This window comes from Pongo pygmaeus, chromosome 3 (assembly GCF_028885625.2).
Source record: "Pongo pygmaeus isolate AG05252 chromosome 3, NHGRI_mPonPyg2-v2.0_pri, whole genome shotgun sequence".
NCBI classification, from domain to species: domain Eukaryota; kingdom Metazoa; phylum Chordata; class Mammalia; order Primates; family Hominidae; genus Pongo; species Pongo pygmaeus.
The window spans coordinates 163,673,354-163,694,085 of NC_072376.2; the positions used below are offsets into that span (position 1 = coordinate 163,673,354).

At 35.7% G+C, this 20,732-nt stretch overlaps 1 protein-coding gene across 3 annotated transcripts in view; it reads right to left on the reverse strand.

Moving 5' to 3' along the window:
• LRBA (LPS responsive beige-like anchor protein) overlaps window positions 1–20,732 on the reverse strand; it is a 764,782-nt gene that overhangs the window by 480,622 nt on the left and 263,428 nt on the right. For all 3 annotated transcript variants that reach the window (XM_054484859.2, XM_054484861.2, XM_054484860.2), the window contains exon 35: window positions 18,892–18,956. In XM_054484859.2, the coding sequence (XP_054340834.1) occupies window positions 18,892–18,956 (65 nt within the window). The remainder of the gene's footprint in view (window positions 1–18,891; window positions 18,957–20,732) is intronic.

Consider the following 20,732-nt stretch of genomic DNA (forward strand, 5'->3'; position numbering starts at 1 on the left):
AAACAAAAAACAAAACAAAAAAAAACAAAAAAACGAACAAACATAAACTTGGATCCAAAGCAATTGTCACAAATTTTTTTTTTTTTTTTGGAGACAGAGTCTCACTATGTTGCCCAGGCTAGAGTGCAGTGACAGGATCTCAGCTCACTGCAACCTCCGCTTCCTGGGTACAAGTGATTATCATGTCTCAGCCTCCCAAGTAGCTGGAATTACAGGTACATGAGTCACCACCCCCAGCTAATTTTTGTATTTTTAGTAGAGACGGGGTTTCACCATGTTGGCCAGGCTGGTCTTGAATTCCTGACCTAAAGTGATCCACCCGCTTTGGCCTTCCAGGGTGCTGGAATTACAGGCGTGAGCCACTGCGCCCAGCCAGCAGTCTTAATAATGTGCTATATGAACATGTTCCCACAATGCAGAAAAACATGTGGAAAATATTCCTCGTGAATCAATTAATTTCACTACAACACTATTTATGAAAGTGAGAATCTTAAAGAATCAAAATATACAATCATATAATAAAAGTAGATTGTTCCAAATTGACAAAATAATGTCCATAATATACATTAAGAGGGAAAATAAACCTGAGGAATATTATGAACAGTATGAGCTTAGGGAACCTATAAAAGAAAATACACTTTGTTTTAATTGCCAATAATCTAGAACAGGGGTCAGTAAATTAAGGCCTGTGTGCCAAATCTAGCCTGCCAACAGTTTTTGGTTAGTAAGCTCTATAAGAGCACAACTAGGCCCATTTGTTTAAGTGTTATCCATGGCTGTTTTCAAATCACCATACTACACTGAGTTGACCAGTTGTGGAAAAGACCATGTGTACTGCAAGGCCTAAAGAACTATCCGGCCTTTTACAGAAAAAGCATGCACATATCTGGGCTAGTGAGTGAGGCTTAAGTCCTCCTCCTTATATGTCTCTGTTCTTTGAAGCTTTACAAAGATCAATAATCAAAAGAAAGGAAAACAGAAAATCCTTAAAGAAAATAAAAAAGCTTCTGCCATTCTATCACTTTGTTTCGATCTCTATTAGGCTCACATACACTATTTTAATTTGACGCCAGCTCTGTCAGACTCTCTCTTCTATCCCCAAACTGTCTTCCAGCTACTTTAGAAGTTAATGCAATATCTTATATATGATTTTGGGGTGACATCATCAGGGTATTTTTTTTCAAATGCTATTAAACAGTACTCATTTAGGCATTACAGAGAAAAACAATCCCTAGTGTAATTTTAAAACCCACTAATGAATAACTTCCTATGATTCTACAGATAGAGAAAGCAAGGGCTTTCAAGAGTACAGATGTGAAATACTGGTTTGGGTTTTTAGTTTCCCTCTAGAGACCTAAAACCACATTGTGAATTTAACATCAATATATTGCCTTGTACTTTCAAACATTAATTGAATTGATTAGTCAATGGCACACTATCCTACTAGTCCCCAAATAAGTAACCTCAAAGTTATTCTAGTCTAGTCCCTCTTCTCTACCACCTTCCTTCAGGCCCCTAATCAATCAATAAATCTTGCCAATATTTCCTTTGTAATATTCTCAGCTTTAATTTATGCTGTTTTATAAAGGTTTCATCATTTCATATACATTATAACTGAATAAATCTTCTGAGTGTTAATTCTGATCTTTTAACATTTTTGTGCCTCTGCCTTTTAAAAACACTGTCCAACATCTGTTCAACACCTATTACATTATAGACTAGGCTAAGCAGCAAAGATGACCTTTCATTATATTTTAGTTGGGGAAAAAGAGAATACACTGGAGTCCTTTCCAGCTTGAAACTCATATTAACATAAGTGCTATGGTGGACACACCCTAATATGACCTCCAGTGAGTTGTGGCTTTATATGATCCCAACCCCTTGAGTTCAACCTGGGCAGAATCTGGCACTTCCTTCTAGCAAACAGAATATGGTAAAGATAATGGGATAATCATTCCTTAATTAGGTTACTTTACATGCCAACAGTGATGAGATAATCACTCTGGTACTTATGTAATAAAGCTCTGCCCTAGCACACTGCAGAGATTCTCCTGCCACCCTTGAAGAAGAAGTAAGCGGCTATGTGTGACAAGGCCATGAGACGGGAAGTATGGACAGCCTGTAGGATCTGAGAGCATCCTCTCAGTGACAGTAAACAAGAAAATGGGAAACTCAGTACCACAACAGCATGGAACTGAATTCTGCCAAGAAATTTGTGACCCCAAGCTCCAGAAAGAAATGCAGTTTGAGCAACACCTTTATTGCACACTTGTAAAACCCTAAGCAGAAGATACAGCTAAGCTGAGTCTAGACTTCTGACCCACAGAAATTGTAGGATAGTAAACATAAGTTGCTTTGAGCTGCAGAATTTGTGGGAATTTGTTATAAAATAAGCAATACAAATAAAATTAGAACATAAGAATATGTTTGCCATCATATCTCTGTAGAAGCAAAGATCACAATAATCTACTAAAGATGAAAAAAAGCTCCAATAGAAAATCAGACCATGAAGATGAGCCTTAAATAAAGGGCAAAAGCAATAAAGAGAGAAAGATACTTCAGATAACAGTATGAACAAAGTTATAAAGAGAAAAAAATCTTTTTTTTTTTTTTTTGGAGATGGAGTCTTACTCTGTCGCCAGGCTAGAGTGCAATGGTGTGATCTCGGCTCACTGCAACCTCTGGCTCCCTGGTTCAAGCGATTCTCCTGCCTTAGCCTCCTGAGTAGCTGGGATTACAAGCAAGTGCCACCACGCCCAGCTAATTTTTGTATCTTTAGTAGAGACGGGATTTCACTATGTTGGCCAGGATCATCTCAATCTCCTGATCTCATGATCCGCCCACCTTGGTCTCCCAAAGTGCTGAGATTACAGGCGTGAGCCACCGCACCCAGCCAAGAAAAAATCTCGTGTGTTCTATTTTCAAGAGAACCAAAACATCCCTTTCTATCATTTAGTTTTCAAGATGTCCATTTACTGACATATACACTTAGGTAGAAGGATATTTCCATCTTGATGTTTCATTCATTTTTCTGGTTACATAGCATTTAAAAACCATGCAACACTTTAATAATGAAGCAACAAGTGAAAGCTCCCAACCCCCTTTCCTGTTCACTTTTCGGAATACATCACCACCATGAGTAGTTTATGTTCCTGTCCTTACATTTATCTAAACTTATAGAAACATATACAGTATTTATGTGCATATATGAAACACATACAGTATTTATGTGCATATATATGTACACAAATGTACATGTTCATGTGTTTTGTAAAAATATTTTTAAATACTTAAGAAGTCATACTATAATACTTGTATATTTTACTTAACCGTATACCATTATGTAATCAGAACAGCTTCAAGTGACTCATGTGGATGGAATGTACCGTAATTTATCAAAATAGTCCCTTATCCAGAGATCATTCATTCTTTCATTCTCTGCCCCATTAACATAACCATTATTTATCCAGTTACTGAAACTAGAAATATCAGTCATATCTTCCTTCTTCATCATCCTACAGATCCAATAGACTAAGTACTGCCCGTTCTACCTCTGAAATAACTTTAAAAGTTGTTTTTCTTTCTTTCTTTTTTTTTTTTTTTTTTTGTGAGACAGAGTCTCGCTACATCACCCAGGCTGGAGTGCAGTGGCATTATCTCAGTTCACTGCAACGTCCGCCTCCCTGGTTCAAGCGATTCTCCTGCCTCAGCCTCCCGAGTAGCTGGGACTACCGGAGCCCGCCACCACGCCCGGCTAATTGTTTGTATTTTTAGTACAGACAGGGTTTCACCGTGTTAGCCAGGACGGGCTTGATTTCCCGACCTCATGATCCGCCCACCTCAGCCTCCCAAAGTGCTGGGATTATAGGTGTGAGCCACTACGCCCAGCCAAAAGTTGTTTTTCTTTGTAACATTTTCCGGTGCCCTTCACTGGAAACTCACTGGCACTCAGGATCATGTCTTTGATTATGATAATAGCCTCCAATCCAACTTCTTTCCATGAGTCTTACTATTCTTGCCCATTCTTCACTGGGGTCATCTTTCTAAAATGAAGATCTGATAATCACTGTATTGTTGACAAGGTATCGGCCGTCAGCCATCTTCCCATGATCTACAAAAGAGACTAAACACCTTTGCATGGCTTATAAATCAGTCTCATTGTTGTTAAACTTTTATACTCTAAGAACTCCAGGCCAGGAACTATTTTCTCAAACATTATGCCCTGTTACTGTACACTCCTTTGCCTCTGTTGCCACTGTCCCACTTCATATTCCATCTAACCTACCTTCAAAGCTAAACCAAAGTAAAGGCTCACTACAAAACCTTTTCTGATCCCACACCTGCTTTCCCTCCATAGAAGTAATCCCCTACCAACGTGTATAAGTCTCTTCTTTAGTACTTATTACTTTGAAACTTTCCGTATAACACAATTTCAATTATGTATTTACAAATCTGTCTTCCATTTGACACTGCACCAACCATTTATAATTTATCTTTACATAACCAAAGCATAGAACAGTGCCTGATCATTGCTGGGGACCCAGCAGTGCTTATAAGGAGAAGAAACTCCTTGACTATCCACTATCCACTTGACTATCCACTATCCTTGACTATCCACTTCTGCCAGTCACTTCTAAGCTGCTAACTGTAAGGAATACAAACATGCATAACACTGTCCACAAAGAGTTCACAATCTAATATGGAAAGTTATAGGACTATATACAAATAGCAAGATAACTGTGAAAAGGTTCTTAAGGTTCTTAAAACATTTTCTTCTCTTAACTTTTGCAATAATATACAGCACTTTCTTGGTTTTCCTCCTATCTAGCTGCTGCTTCTTCATTGCCCCCTTTGCTACATCCTCTGCCGCACTACCTACAAATCTGGTAATGTCCAAGAGCTCAGCTGTGTGTTCTTTCCTCCCTCTAAATTATTTCATCCATTTCTATGACTTTTAATCTCACCAACATAGTACTAATTCCTGTGTTTATATCTCTAACCCTATCCTTGGTCTCCTATATTTCAGACTCACAGGGCCAACTGTCCAACTAAAATCTTCACTTGGATACCCAACAGGGCATTTCAAATCTAACATTTCCAAAGCAGAACTCTTGATTCTACCTACTCACTGCCAATAATACCTCTTCCCCATCACTACCTCAGTTTGTCCCACCACAATAAATAGCGCCAAAGTCCACTCAAACTCAAGAAATAATCTTCGATTTTGTCATTTCCTCACCTCCAAATCCCATTCATGAAAGCAAGTTCTACTGCTTTAACTATTAAATACATCACATATATGTTTACGTCTCTCCATCATCATTGCTACCACATCATTCTAAGTCACCATTCCCTCTTTTCTAGAATACTTCAGTAATATCTTCACTGATTTCTCTGCTTTCATTCTTGCCCTGTATACTGATCCCATCACAATTCATTCTTCTAAGAATGTAAGCCATGGTGTTGGGAAAGCTGGATATCAACATACAAAAGAATGAAATTGAGCCAGGCGCGGTAGCTCACGCCTGTAATCCCAACACTTTGGGAGGCCAAGGCAGGCAGATCACGAGGTCAGGAGTTCGAGACCAGCCTGGCCAACATGGTGAAACCCCGTCTCTACTAAAACTACAAAAATTAGCTGGGCATGGTGGTGGGCACCTGTAATCCCAGCTACTCAGGAGGCTGAGGCAGGAGAATCGCTTGAACCTGGGAGGCAGAGGTTGCAGTGAGCTGAGATCACACCATTGCACTCCAGCCTGGGTGACAGAGCAAGATTCCATCTCAAAGAAAAAAAAAAAAAAATGAATGAAATTGGATACTTGTTGATATGGTTTGAATATTTGTATCCCCTCTAAAATTCTTGTAGAAACCTAATCTCCAATGCAATAGTATTAAGAAGTGAGGCCTTTCTGAGGTCATTAGGTCATGAGGGCTCCTTCCTAGTGAATGTAATTAAGGCCTTTAAAGAATAGTCTTCACACAATGTTTAGCCTCTTCTGCCCTTTTGGCTTCCACCACGTGAAGACACAGTGCTCAAAGTGCCACCTTAGAAGCAAAGACCCAGCCCTCATCATACACTAAAACCTGCCAGTGTCTTAATCTTGGACTTCTAAGCCTCTAAAACTATGAGAAATAAATTGCTATTATTTATAAATTACCCAGTCTCAGGTATTTTTTATAGCAGCATATAGAGACTAAGGCACTTACCTTACATCATATATAAAATTACCTCAAAATGGATCAAAAACCTAAATGTAAGAGTTATAACTATAAAACTCCTAAAAGAAAACATAAGGAAAAGCTTCATGACCCTGAATTTGGCAATGATTTCTAGGACGTAATACCAAAAGCACAGGCAGTAACAGAAAAAAAATAGATAAACTGGACTACATCAAAACTTCTGGGCCAGGTAAACTGGCTCACACCTGTAATCCCAGAAGGAGGATCGCTTGAGCTCAGGAATTTGAGATCAGCCTGGGCAACATAGACAGACTCCATGTCTATTTTTAAAAAGATAAAGGAAAAAACAACAACCTTCTGTGCATCAAAGGACAAAACCAACAGAGTGAAAAGACAACCCCAGTGGCTCATGCCTATAATTCCTGCACTTTGGGAGGCCAAGACAGAAGGGCTGTTTGAGCCCAGGAGCTCAAGACCAGCCTGGACAACATAGCAAGTCCCTATCTCTACCCCAAAAAATAACAGTAATAATAGCTGGGCATGGTGGCACATGCCTGTGGTCCCAGCTACTCAGGAGGCTGAGGTGGGAGGATCACATTAGCCAGGAGTATGTAGCTGCAATAAGCCACTGCACTCCAGCCTGTATAACAGAGACACGCTGCCTGTCTCAAAAACAAACAAACAAATAAGCAAAAAAAAAAAACCCTGTAAGTTATATCATGCCACTCGTCTATTAAAAACTCTACTCTTACTGAATATGGTTTAATCCAAATTTCTTAGCATAGCTTATAGGGCCTTATATGATCTGAATATTGAATACTTCTTTTGACATTCCCAAGCCTTACTCTTTCTTGCTGATTTTGTTCCAGCCACTCTGGCCTTCAATTTGTTTAAATAATACACAATACTATTCACTCCTTATGGCCTCTGCTCTTGCTGTTTCCTCACCTTAAAATGTTGTGACATACATCTCAAAAGGGTTAGCTACTTCTCTTCATTCAAACTGTTTCCCCTTCACAAGATTTTTCTAAACACTCCACACTCCCTAAAAGCCAGTATGTTTACTCTCATAACATTATCCTGCTTTGTTTCCTTCTAAGCATTTATTACTATCTAAATTGTCTTATTTTGATTACTTGTTTATTATTTATTCTCTCCTTTATGACAGCATAGACTTATTCACAGCTATATCCTCAGATTCCAGAATAGTACCTGGCACATGGATTCTAATCAATAAATAGATACTGAATGAATAATAAAAAATGAGTGCCATAAACCACTCCCAATCTACTTTTTTGTCCTTTCCTTATATCCCAAACCTTAATTGCTTCATATCCATTTCAATCCTCTTTCCCTCTAAGGAATATTCTGCAATTCTATCCTATAAAGACCTTTACTTTATGTCAATCTTTATTTTTAATATCGTTTTTGTAGAGACAGGGGTCTTGCTATGTTGTCCAGGCTGGTCTCAGAAATCCTGGCCTCAAGTGATCCTCCCACCTCAAATTCCCAAGTAGCTAGGACTACAGGTGCATACTACCCAATTTTTTTTAAAGAGATAGGATCCTGCTATGTTGCTCAGGCTGGTCTTGAACTCCTGGGCTCAAGCAATCCTCGCACCTTAGTCTCCCAAAGTGCTGGGATTACAGGAGTGAACTACAATGCCCAGGTTATTTTATGTCAATCTTATCCCTAATGATTATTATAGGTACAGCATATATTATACTTGTTTATAGGATATCTTATAAACATTCTATTAGAATTATATGTGTATTACTCTATTCTCTCAGAAGATGTGCTTCCTTAACCAGAACTGATTAAGGAAGCAGGGAAGGAAAAAGGAAAAATCTTTAAAAAAAAAAAAAAAAAAAGACAAAAAAAATCTTTTGCTTCTTTTTATTTTAATAAACATAACATCTAAGAGGTACTGTTCAGGCAGGCTATACTCCATCATTATTTGATGAGTGGACAGTTTGTAAAAATACTTCAAACCAAATATTCTCAAGCATCTAAATTTACCTAAGCAATTAACAGCAACACCATGGAGCTTTCAGACTTAACTGTATCATAAATTTAAGTTTGAAATATTTTCGCTGGATAATACAAAATGATTACCATCTAACCTTACTTATTTAAAAGAATATTATAAAAAGTGATTGGGATATATGTAAAGTATTTAATAATACTTTCAGAAAAGAAGGGAAGCATATATATCTTTTCCTTCACAATTTACAAAATGTTTTAAAATCAAAGTATCTGAGAAGGTCCTGAATACATACCTCCCATTTTTTTTAAATATTCACACAATATTATTTGTCCTTTCATTAATGAAAATATTAAAATGACTTCAAAAATTAAACTAATAAGATATCTAAATGATTTTTTTTGCTATTCTAAGGGGTCAATCTTTCTTATCTATATGCCCGTTTCCCTAAATATGCAAATTACACAATATTTAGCAACAGCAATTTTATCTAATAGCTGTGTAAACTATTCTTTCAAACAAAGAATTAAAGGTAAATTAAAGTTTTAATTATTATAAGCAGGCTCAAAATGTTGGGTTTACTGTAGATTAAATGTCTAAATGCAGAGCATAAAATGATTCACATATTTTAATATTAAGAAGAAAAAACTATGTATAATTTACACCTACAGTGCAAGAAGGAAGAAAAAAATGCTTGTGTCAGCCTTAGGAAACAAACAGCCCTATCAAGTAACCAACTAGAAAAGATTCATAGTAGAGGCTCAATAAATAACAGTAATGATGACAACCATCTCCCATAACTACATTACAGCCCATTGTCCACATCTGATTATACTAGTCTAGACCTTGGGTAAGCACATACACATTTTCACCAAGACTTTTCCAATATTGCTGCTCTGTTTCCTGGGCTTTCTGTGACCCCCATTAGCAGCAACTGTCATTTTCGCTACTAAACATGACCACTGATGAGAAAGGAAAGTTACCACTTTTCTACACTCTAATAATTGAGAATGTGGAAATAATGTTCCTGAATTGGCAATCCTTCTAAATATAGTAATTTCTTTAGAATTAGCTACAGAGAAGAGGATAAATTGCTTCCAAAGATTTTCTTCAGTAATATGAGAACTACTAAAGCCTCACTTTCCAAAATATCATCTCCATATATTAACATAGCCTTTATTCTTATAGTGAAGAATTATTGCCTAACTCTCCATGTATCTGCCTCCTTGCAACATCTATCTCTCTCTGTCTCTCACCCAGCACATCCAATAATTCAGTATCACAAAAATCCCTAAATTGTTATCTCTCTGTACCTTTCTCAGTTAAAGCTCTCAGTAACAACTTTGAATAAGGGATGTAAAGGTTCTAACATCACAGAATACACACGCCTGGAACCTCGAAAGAAAGGATTTTGTTGGTAACTGAAAAAATTAATTTAAAAAAAAATTTTAATGGGCTTCATACACATTTAAGGCCAGTCTAGATCTTTCTCAGTTGAAATTTAGCCCAGGTAGTAGCCACTTTTTCTGGAAGGCAATATCCTTGATCAGGGAGACCACAAGGTATCCATATGCTTTACTAGAATTTAAATGGAGATAGCAAATACTCCATAAAGTTATTTCATCCTGAGAATATAAAACCTTAGTAATTTAATATAAATGTTACATCCTTACATCAACCGTTTTTTCCAAGCTTATTTTGCATGATAATCCCTAGTTGAACATTTTAAAACAACTCATGATATTACAGAGGCTAGAATGGAAGCAAAAAGACCAGGCTGCAAGCTTTTATCTGATTATTTCAGATAAAATAATTTCTTAGGACTATGAAATAATCTATTCTCTAGAATGTGCAAATAAAAAGAGAGAGAAGATAGTTATATGTAGAAAAGCAAAAATACAGAGAAATGGCTCTCCTGACTCTCCACTTGGAATTCAGTTTATTTGGAATTCAGCAGATTTCTCTGCTGCACAGTATCTACCACCTTCTATCTTCTTATAACTGCCTTTGTCTCTTCATTGTCAGTGACATTTCCTTAGCGATTCATAGAAATTCATCCTTTCAGATTCCACTCTGACCACTCTTATTTAACACCGCAACGTCCTCTGTATCCGACTGTACCTATTCTCCTCCCCTCCTTGTTTTAACTTTCTCATATCACTTATCTCCTGAACATACTATCAACTTTTTAATTTCTTTATTGTCTAACTTTACCAATTAAAATAAACCCTATTAGGGCAGGCATGTATAATCTGACCACTGCTAAATTCCCAGAGCCGAGAATATGGACCAGCACATGGCCAGTATGGATTAATATTTGCTGAACAAAGTGAATGACTCTATTTTCATTTTATTTTTATTTTACTCTTCTCAAAGGTTATGAGAGTTCCTTTTTTCACCTATCCCTAACACATATCCCTTTTTTCTATAATCATTTTTATTTAATAAATGATCCTACTTACATAGATGCTGTTGTAGTTTTTTAAAAATGTATAAGGCTATGAAACATCTATACAAACATAAGCATATTCTACTGGCACGCTATATCCAAGCCATCTTTCCTAAAAGTCATATACATTTGGTCTTGGTAAAAAAATGTCAAACAGCAAATCCTATATAGCAAAACATTTAAAGCTCTGAAATCTAGTAGAATTTAGCATTTTTAGGGGGTGAAAAAGCACAACTCAAACGCAGCACCATTTTTTTACATAAATCAGAACAAAGCAAGCTTAAAAAGTAGCCACAGACCAGTGTGGTGGCTCACACCTGTAATCTCATTACTTGGGGAGTCCAAGGTGGGAGGATCACTTGAGCAGGAGTTCGAGACCAGTCTTGGCAACATGGCAAAACGCCAACTCTACAAAAAATACAAAAATTAGCTGTGGTGTGGTGGCAAGCACCTGTAGTCCCAGGTACTTGGGAGGCTGAGGTGAAAGGATCACCTGAGCCAGGGAGATCAAGGCTGCAGTGAGCCTTGATATTGCTACTGCACTCCAGCCTGGGAAACAAAGTTGAGACTCCATCCAAAAAAAAAAAAAAGTAACCATTGAAAAATTATTTAAATATAAAATCCCATATAAAGTGCACAAAACAAGCCTCCATATTCAAAATCTATTAAAGGAAGTATATTAATGATAAGCTGAGATCAAGCTATAAAATTAAAAATAACCTGACCATGGAAGTACTTTAAGCCAAAACATATGAATAAAATAAATAAGAAACATATGCTTATCCTAATTAAGGAGAGAAAATTCTAATCTTCTTTGATAAGCCACTAAACCTTCACAAAATGATAAACATTAATTTAAATAATCTAATCTTTAAGAGCATATAAGAGCATATGCTTTATTCTAAATCACCCAGAGAAACTTCTATACCAATACAATCCAGGATTGAAGTAAACAGAGATAAAGACATGAGCCCAGGAGTTAAGCGGTTGCAGCCTGGGTGACAGAAAAAGACCCTGTCTCAAAAAAAAAAAAAAAGAGAGAGAGAGAGATAAAGTCTCTGCTCAACCAATCCATTGTTGATCTCTGACTCTACCCCAAAAATAGCATCATTTCCAAACAACTGTTTACAAGATGTAATTAAGCAGAGCACAGTAACTCGCAACTGTAATCCTACCAACTTGGGGGACCAAGGTAGGAAGATCACTTGAGCCTGAGCGACAAGGCAAGAACTTATCTCTTAAAAGAAAAAAAAATTACAATAAAAAAATTTAGTTGGAGGTTTTCTATAAATTATCTTCCTACATATATAATTTTAAAACTGAAGCCAGAAAAAGCACATGGCTCTTTAAGTAACACTCAAGGATTTCCAAGTGATAATCTCTACCTCAATTCAAATTTTATCTTCCACTGTTACAGATAAGAATATATTCTAGCCACACTGTTTACTTACGTGCAGTAAATACCTTTGTCTTTTTATCAAAGGATAACCCAGATCTAAAATACAAGTGCTAATGGCCAACAGGGTCCAAATGAAATATTTTCTGGCCTCTCTCCCTCTCTCCCTTTTCCCTCTTCACCTTTCCTTCTAGTCATTCTTCTTCTCATTCCACCAACATTATTAGTAATCATGCTATTCAGAGAAGTGAAGAAAAAGGATGGAGCTGCTAAATGAATGCTCAGAAAGAAGACATGCAATCTAAGCAGATGAATTTTGAAGACAGACCAGTGTATTAATACTCGAAGCATTATGTCTTTTATGTGGGCTATTTATATATTTGTATACACGTCTGAGTTACTGCTGTAATAAGCAGACACTGACTGGTCCTAGAGGATGATTAAGCAACGTGCCCAACAGTATGTGGGATAATCTGCCCTTTCTGTGCTTTCCAAGGATGGGGGAAAAAGAAGAGTCACAGCAGAACATCTAAAAGTAAAGTTACAGGAGGCTATGAAAGCTCTTAAAATGTGTTTTTATTAAATTAAACACAAAACCATAATTATAGGTTGTTTTAATTATTTACATATTTAACAAATTACAAGATTCAAGATGAGAATTTAAATCGTAAAATTTTTACCAAATATTGTACCTTTAAACTAGGTTTCATAGTCTACTACTTCCCTGATTTTTACTATCAAACATTTAAAAAATTAGCCAATAAAACGATGCCGGTTTTTTAATTTAAAATATAAATGAAATAGAAACAATGAGGAGAAACTAATGGAAACATTAATAAAACTAGAAACAAGAATGAAAGGAGGCCAGGCACAGTGGCTCATGCCTGTAATCCCAGCACTTTGGGAGGCTGAATGACTTAAGCCCAGGAGTTCAGGACTAGCCTGTGCAACATGGCAAAACCCCATCTCTACAAGAAAAAAAAAAAAAATTAAAATATTAGCCAAGTGTGGTGTCCTCAATAGCAGTCCCAGATACTTAGGAGGCTGAGGTGAGAGGATCACTTGAGCCAGGGAGGTTGAGGCTGAAGTGAGATGAGATTGTGCCACTGCACTCTAGCCTGGGCAACAGAGCAAGACCCTATCTCAAAAAAAAAAAAAAAAGAAAACTCTGATAGAGGATTTGCACTTATTTTTCAAAATTCTAGAGGTTAAGAACAAAAAGAGTACCACTTAAACACATAAAATATTCATCATTCTCTCTAAGAGACACAAGTCATAAGACAGGAGACTATCAACAAATCATTACAAATTTCACAGAATAATGTCTCAGAGCAGCTGACTTGATCACTGCTACCTAGAACAACATCAGGAGCTTAAAATGCTCTAAAAAATATTTGGAGGGATCACAAGCAAGCTGGCAAGAAGAAAGGAGGCAACCTAGCAGCCAGATCTATTTCTGCCAGCAAAATTAACATCAACACTGAGATACTAAATTTTTTTGCAAGTGATATCACCAAAACCTCTAAGAAAATAAGAATAAAAGGCAAAATAAGAACTTGAAGCCCTTTATTTATCCAAATAAGAAAAAACATTCAAGATTCATTGGCAAAGAATTGAGTTGAAAAATGTAAGCAACAGTATTATGGAATTTAATTAAATATATGTTTCAATTCGATTCAATTTCAATTAAATACATTTGTAAAGTGAACAAGAAAATAACTAAGATAAAGACAAATCAAATACACAAATAAATCAATTTAGGTCCAATATACATAACAATGTAACCTACACCACATCTAAATTTAGTATAACACTGAACCCTCAGATTTCATTCAACAGGGTCAAAGGGAGTAGTAATAACTGTACATTATTTTCTATTGATGTGGTGCTACAGCATCACAGAGACTCTAAAAGGTGGCTTTAATATTCTTTAAGTGCTTTAAAACTATTAGTTTAAAGAAAGTTGTGCCTTTCAAGAATAAGAAAACTCTTTTAGATCTATCACTTGCATATTTAAAAAGTAAACAGAGGTGGTGATAATAATGATTCAAGATATCATAAAACACTCATAAACAAAATTATCATTCAGGAATAACAATGTTCTTGCTCATAATTTGTGAAAATTTAATTAACTGAAATCTTTTATTATAAGTATATGTATTTTTTTCTCTTTGAAGTCATCAAGGTTGTAACAATTATGTCAGTGATTATCAATTATTCTAGCTCTCTCAAATAAATTTGTTTAAAATGGAGTGTTGTTTACATGAAAAATACCAATAATTGAACTCAAAATTACCAAAACAATGTATTTAAAAATATCTTATTAAACAAGTGTAAGTTAAAGAGACCATCAGCAAATCACTATAAATTTCACAGAGTAACATCTCATAGAGCAGCTGCCTTGATCATAGCTAGAACGACATCAGCAGTTTCTACCAAACAACAATTACTTATGTCCGAACTTAGTAATTGATTTGCTAATGATACTCTTCAAGTCTGTTAGACCTTATGCTGTAGTCTGTCTATAAAGGTCTTCATGTTATTTACACTAATAAAACATTAATCGAGGGCAAAATTTATAGCAGCTACTCTATAAATGAGGTCAAGGCAGGTCAGACTTACATAATAAGAAGAAAAAAAGGTTAGTCTTTGCAGTAAAAAGGAAAATCCTTATTATTATTCTTCCTGCCGCTGGGATTAAGTCTAGTAGTCAAATACTCCAAACTATTTCACAAACACATCTATTCCCATGAAAACTCATTTAACCTCAAGGCACTAAATATTTATAAAAGGAAAGCCAAATCCACTGATTTAGAAAAATAACCCACTAAAATTTTCCTTTAAAATATATTCTACACTGTAAATAAAGAGAGAACGAAAATTTCCAATTTTACCTCCACTATTTCACTAATGAATCTTAGCTTCCACCACTGTTTATTTCAAACACTTACTTAAAAGATAAAGGCTGAGTGTTCTCTGTAGGCTAAGCACTGAAGTCAAGAAGACAGTTTCTAACTATGGGAGGCTAAAAAATCTAAACAGAATAAGAAAAGCAAAGGTAAAAAATCAGAGAAAGGGTACTATGAAAATGATAACAGATGACATAAAAATAAATTATTCAAACAACTGTTTCACCAAATTTTCAGAAATAGCAATAGCAGGAGTTATTAGCATTTGTGCCAGTAGCTCCAAGTCTCAGTCCCACAGAATAACACAGGTCCAGTAGACACCTGTATATGCAGTAAAGTGTGTTACAAGAGAGGAACTCTGAGCTTAGGGCACTCGAATCTTCTGTGACAGCCAGTAGGCCTGTTGGTCTTTGGCTTGGAGAGAGACATTATTATACTAGACAGCAAACGATCCTGCTTTGTTCTAAATGGAGACACTATTTCTATATTCCAAAGCTGTCTGCTATGTAAAGATCTTTGAATGATAATGCAAAACAAAGGCATTTGGTATCTCTTCTTACAAGGCCAAAAATCTTAAGAGTGATGCCTGGCTTTCTCTCACAACCCACATCCAAGCCATTAGAATATCCTGTCAGGTCTTATCTTCAAAATAGGTTCATAATGCTACCACTTCTTACCTCCTCTACTGCTAGCAACCTTGTCCCAGTCACCATCATGTTTAACCAGAATTACTACAATAGCCCCCTAATTGATCTCTTTGTTTTTTTTTTGTTTTTTTTTTTTGAGAAAGGGTCTCATTCTACTGCCCAGGATGGAGTGAAGTGGCGTGAGCACAGCTCACTGCAGCCTCGACCTCCTGGGCTCAAGTGATCCTCCTGCCTCACCCTCCCATGTAGCTGGGACCACAGGTGCATGCCACCACACCCAACTAATTCTTTTTATTTTCTGTAGAGACAGGGTCTCACTATGTTGCCCAGGCTGGTTTCAAACTCTTGGGCTCAAGCGATCCTCCCACCTCAGCCTCTCAAAGTGCTGGAATTACAGACATAAGCCACTGCTTCTGGCTATCTCTTCAATTCTATCCTTAAATTCCTACATGCATCAGCCATAGTCATTTTTCCCCCCGACAGGGTCTTGCTCTATCTCCCAGGCTACATTGTAGTAGCATAATCACAGCTCATTGCAGCCTCGTCCTCCTAGACTCAAGGGATCCTCCCCCCTCACAGCTTTCCAAGTAGCTGGTACTACAGGCACCTGCCACTATACCAGGCTAATTGTTTGCATTTTCTGTAGACAGAGTTTCACCATGCTGCCCAGGCTGGTTTTGAACTCCTGGGCTCTAGCAAGTCACCCATCTCAGCCTCCCAAAGTGCTGGGATTACAGGTGTGAGCCACTGCGCCCATCCCAGAGTGATCTGTTTAATCCATAAGGGAGAATGTCTTCCTCTTCTTCTCAAAATCATGCAATGGCTGTCATTTCCCACAGAATAAATTACAAAGCCTCTACACAAAACCTTGCCCTATGTTATCTCTCTGACCTTACTTCCTATTTCATTCTACTTTAATCACTCTTTTCTTGCTATATTGGCCTCATTCCTCAAATACACCACAGAAGCTCTCACTTGCACACTGGCTGTTCCCTAGGCCTGGAATGCTTTTCCATAAATGCCCCTTTAACTGACTCCCTGTGTGCTTCAAGTGCTTGCTCCAATGTTACTTTCTCAAAGAGTCCTAATCCTGCCACTCTATTTAAACTACAAACCATATCAACCTTTTTTACTTCTTTCAAAAATTTCATTCCCCCCATATGCTCCATATTTTTTCTCACAGTACTAACCATCATTCACATATTATATAACTTACTTATTTTTTTATTGTTCATAATCTGTCAATGCCTATTTGAATGTACAATCCACGAAAAAAGAATCTTTTATCTATTTTGTTTATTGCTGTATCCTCAGTAGCAAGAATAATTCCTGGGATATAGTGTATAACAAATAGATGAGGAATTGAAGCTCAAAAACTAAAAGCACTTGTCAAGTATCAAAGCTGAAACCTGAACCCAGGGCTATCTTCAAAGCCAATGCTCTTAATCATAAGCCTATGTTGCCTCATCTATTAAATGTAACAATAACATACATAAGTAAGGGTAGTTACACTTAGTAAAGTCTACAATGATCAAAATCACCTCGTATAAATTTTTCTTTTAAAAAGCCCCGGAATTATACTTCAATAAACACTAAAAATTATTAAAAATCTGTTCATGGGTGTTTTGCATTAAGCAGAACATTTGTGTATTTAATCAACAGCTCCAGTCACCTCTTTTTCCATATATAAACTTCAATATCATCCAATACCTCAGTGTTGAAATCAGTCAAAAGCTATTTTTCAATAAATACACACTTTGAAATGTTTACTAAAAGGAAGAGTAAAGAATTAGTCATTATTTCATTAATTGCCCTATGAATTAGTAATCACTGATATAAATCTATGAGTTTTTATTGATCACCTACTACTTGCCACACTCTACATGAAAATGTATCTCTATGTTTCATATAGATCACTGTAGTAACCTTGCTACTGTTCTTCATTTCAATCAGGTCTTCCCACCTTCAACCTATCCTAAACAATTCCGCCAGTTATCTTTCCAAACCCGAAATATCACAATGACTCTCTTTTGTTTAAAATCTTCCAAGGCTTCCCATGCTCTTGAGGGATCTAGATGCCCAATTCCAACAACACCTCTCCAACACACACACACACGAGAATACCCTGTATACCTACCTTCCCACATTACAATGCCTTCAGATATTCTGTTCCCTGTGTTTGAAATGTTTTTCACACAAATGTCCTCCAATTTTTCCATAACCTCCAATTTTCTAATGTTTACATGACAAATCGTACTGATCCTTGAAATGTATCTCAAGAATCATGTTTCCTGGTTAAGTTTTAAGCACCCTGTACTTACATATTTCTATCACAGAATTTAGCATGAAGTACTATAATTGCAGGTTACTAGTCTGTGAGCACCTCTAATCATTTCTGAAGGAAAGGATTTTAGTAGTATTTAAAATCAAATAATGTTACGAATACTCTTTTCTCCATTTTCCATAACATTTATGAGAGATAGAGAGCAAACCTTGATTCTTAGATGCAAGTTTAAATAGTTACCAAAGGACTGATAGGGTCAATCTTCCAACAACATTACCTAAAACACTAATCGAACATTGCTGAAACAGTAAGTTTATTCAGAATACTATCTCGAAGGGGAGTCAGTCACATCTTTTAATCTATACTCTGGGTCTTCAGTTCCATTAATGCAAAATCAGCTACTACAAATCAGACAAAAAGTGGTCCACTAATCATTTCCTCAATTTATTTTTACCTTTTAATGATTTCACTCTTTTACATTTGTTTTCTCCCTTTTATCTCTCTTTTCATCTCTGTACTTTCTTCCCTTCTCTTACCCACCACTGAATTTTCGTTCCTTGAATTCTTCTCTTTCTGTTCTTTAAGTAGAAAACATACCTCCTTATTTCCTCTATCACCTTTCTCATCACATCACATTGTGAAATTTGTCCCCCCTCCCGTTATGGTCAGCCTGTAATATAAGAAAGATAATATAGACATCTAATTCTAATTATTGGCTCTATACACGTAAAATAACTTGATAGGAAGTCCAAATAAGTGTGGCTTTTCCTTATACCTGCAAATAGAATTATCAGTTTACTTTTCCCAAACTCAGCCACACTTATTGAAAAATAAAAATCAGAACTGTATCAGTAAGCATGTATCTAAAGAAAATTATAAAATGGTTAAATATTAACATATACATAATAATTGATATATCAGAGCTCCATTACATTACTGACTGAACAAACAGTAAATACAGAACCCAAAAATATCAATGTCTATAGGAAAAATACAAGATTTTAAAGAAAAATACAAAATGAATTAAAATAAAATAGATTACCTTCCTTCATTGACAAGTTCGATAAAAGCAAGGCCTGCATTCTTCTGAATAGAATTTTGCCACTCCTATAAAAAAAAAAGCAAAAATAGCTGAAGAAATGTCACTCAGTAGGTTCTTTCTTTTAAAACAATAATAATGAAAAATATCACCCATATCAATTTCATACCTAACTCTTAAAAGTTATGTTAAACCATATGAATAGGTAATACTGAAAAGTATACTGACACTAAACAAGTTAGCAACAATTTGATTCTGTGTAAATTAAATGAGCCTATCTATATTTATCTTGCCCTCTTCATTCTATAACACGATATACTGATTTATCTGAAATAGTTGGGAGCTGGGAAAGAAGGTAACAAAGAAAACCAAGGACAAATAGACATTTTGGTTTTGGCTTTTTGATTTTTTTTTTTAAGACATATTACCCAAAATGCAGAGAAGAAAGAATTAAATAGTTCAATAACCCTAATAAAAACAGCATAGTTCACCACAAAAATTGATGACTAGCAATGGAAAATCAAATTAGAAAAATCAGTGAATTGAGCTAAACCAGTTTTGAGTTAGAAACTATAATTCATTGCCCTATGAATTAGTAATATCTGGTATAAATCTACTAACTATATTCTTGATCCATTTGAAATTTACCCATTAAACTTCATCCACTAAAAAGCAATCCATTAAAAAGCCTAGGAATGAAATCAATCAATAGAGTATGTACAAATGAATATTTTAATCCTTATAACAAAAAAATATAATAAGCATTAATACAATAAGGAAAGGCCTACATGAATTGAAATATACCTAGATTTGAAAAATGCTAGTGAATGCCACTTGTGTGTATGTGCGTGTATGTGTGTGCCTATATAAACACACACACAAAGATTTGCTTTTAAAGAACTGGAAATACATAATCTTCATATTTCTTAATATTTAAGGAGCTCTTTGTATTCTAACTACATAATATCCCTCAACTGATCTTTTTTTGTTCTTACATAAAACCCAAATCAAAAGGCCATGTCTGGCTACTTACCACTGCTCACTATAAACCATATTCATATTTTCTGAGTGTAATAACTCTAAGACTTTCAAATTCCATGCAATTTCACCCTAATAGCTATTCCGTTCCACTCCAAATTCTTTTCTTTTTCAGTCTCATCTTTTCTCTTCTACTTTCACTTTTCCATGTCCACTTTCATATTTACCTTCTTTTGTGTTTTGAAAAACCCAAGGTGGTTCTTAAGACTAAAACGATCACATGACATGATTTTGTCAAAGGATTGTATTTTATGAATAGTGTTAGTATAACTGTGCTAACAGAACACATAGAGTAGAATAAAAATTAAATAGAAAATCAGTAAAACATTGGAGGGTAGTCACTGGCTAGAACTAGCAGAGAAGAAAAAGTAACGTATTCTCAAGGAATGAACAAGAAACAAAGTCATAAAATCCATGTTCTTATTCTGATACTAACAGAATATATCCTTAGGCATATCAGGCTACATCTGTAGGTCTTAGATATTATCTTTTAAAAGTGTATTCTAGGTATAATTTTTATTATTCTAAAATTTACTAACATTTAGAAATTCATGACTTGTAATTGTACAATATATACTCTCTAAAATTCATACTGAATTCATATTTTACCGAAACTGTAAAACAGAGATACTGAATTTTTTCCAATGAGGTAAAACAAACCAATATAAAACAGAAATATGAATCTATTTAAAACCATTTTGTTTCCATCAAAATAAAATGAAGACAAGTAGTCCAAAAGGAAGCAATCAAATTCCACAAGACTATATTCTTGAGAGAAGGGCATGTGCCACGAAAAGGTAGGAGAA